An 876-nucleotide genomic window follows, 5' to 3' on the forward strand; every position below is an offset into this window, starting at 1 on the left:
ATGGGTGTATATCACGATATGGGTATATATCAAGATAAGGGTATATATTGCGATATTGACATATATCACTATATGGTAATATCACTATATGGTATATATCAAGATATGGGTCTTTATCACGATATGGGTCTTTATCACGATATGGGTATATATCAAGATACGGGTATATATATCACTATATGGGTATATATATCACTATATGGGTATATTTATCGCGATCTTTGTAAATATCAAGATATGGGTATTTATCACGATATGGGTATATATCAAGATATGGGTATATATCAAGATATGGGTATATATCGCGATCTGCGTAAATATAGCGATCTGGGTAAATGTCAAGATATGGGTCTTTATCAAGATATGGGTCTTTATCACGATATGGGTATATATCATGATATTTGATACAAAATGTTGTTGTTTCTATCTAGAAATTTTAAATATAAGAAAAAAAACGATACATCTTTCTTAAAAACAAATCAATCATTAAAGATGGGTTTCCCTATTTTTTAGTTTCAAATGAAGCAAACTATTTGATAATTTGTGATTCTAATGAATTATCATATATTCTTAATCATATCATTATGTTCTTATTGCATATAATCAAGCATTTTCCATTTCATTAATTAAAATAAGGGAACCCATCTTTAACATCATGAAAAAACATCTGTTTTAAATATCAAGTTACATGTTAAAATTATGTAGATGATCTTACCTGGACTAAGATAGGATGATGTATCATGATAACTACCATATATCACGCTATCAGGCAATATTATTAACCATATAAATTGCTATACTGGTATTTATCACCCAACCCTATTTCCTGGTTTTACAAACAACTGACTGGTTTCAGAACCCCCTGTTGAAACCATT

General features: G+C 29.1%; 1 protein-coding gene across 1 annotated transcript; it reads left to right on the plus strand.

Annotated features, from left to right (window-relative positions):
• On the plus strand, nt 1-405 carry LOTGIDRAFT_174741 (hypothetical protein; the record flags this gene model as incomplete). The annotated part of the gene is made up of 1 exon (XM_009054379.1): nt 1-405. The coding sequence occupies one exon, from the start codon at nt 1-3 to the stop codon at nt 403-405; it is 405 nt and encodes a 134-aa protein (XP_009052627.1).
• Between the last annotated feature and the right edge of the window lie 471 nt (nt 406-876).

This window comes from Lottia gigantea (genome assembly GCF_000327385.1).
Source record: "Lottia gigantea unplaced genomic scaffold LOTGIsca_214, whole genome shotgun sequence".
In the NCBI taxonomy this organism is placed as follows: domain Eukaryota; kingdom Metazoa; phylum Mollusca; class Gastropoda; family Lottiidae; genus Lottia; species Lottia gigantea.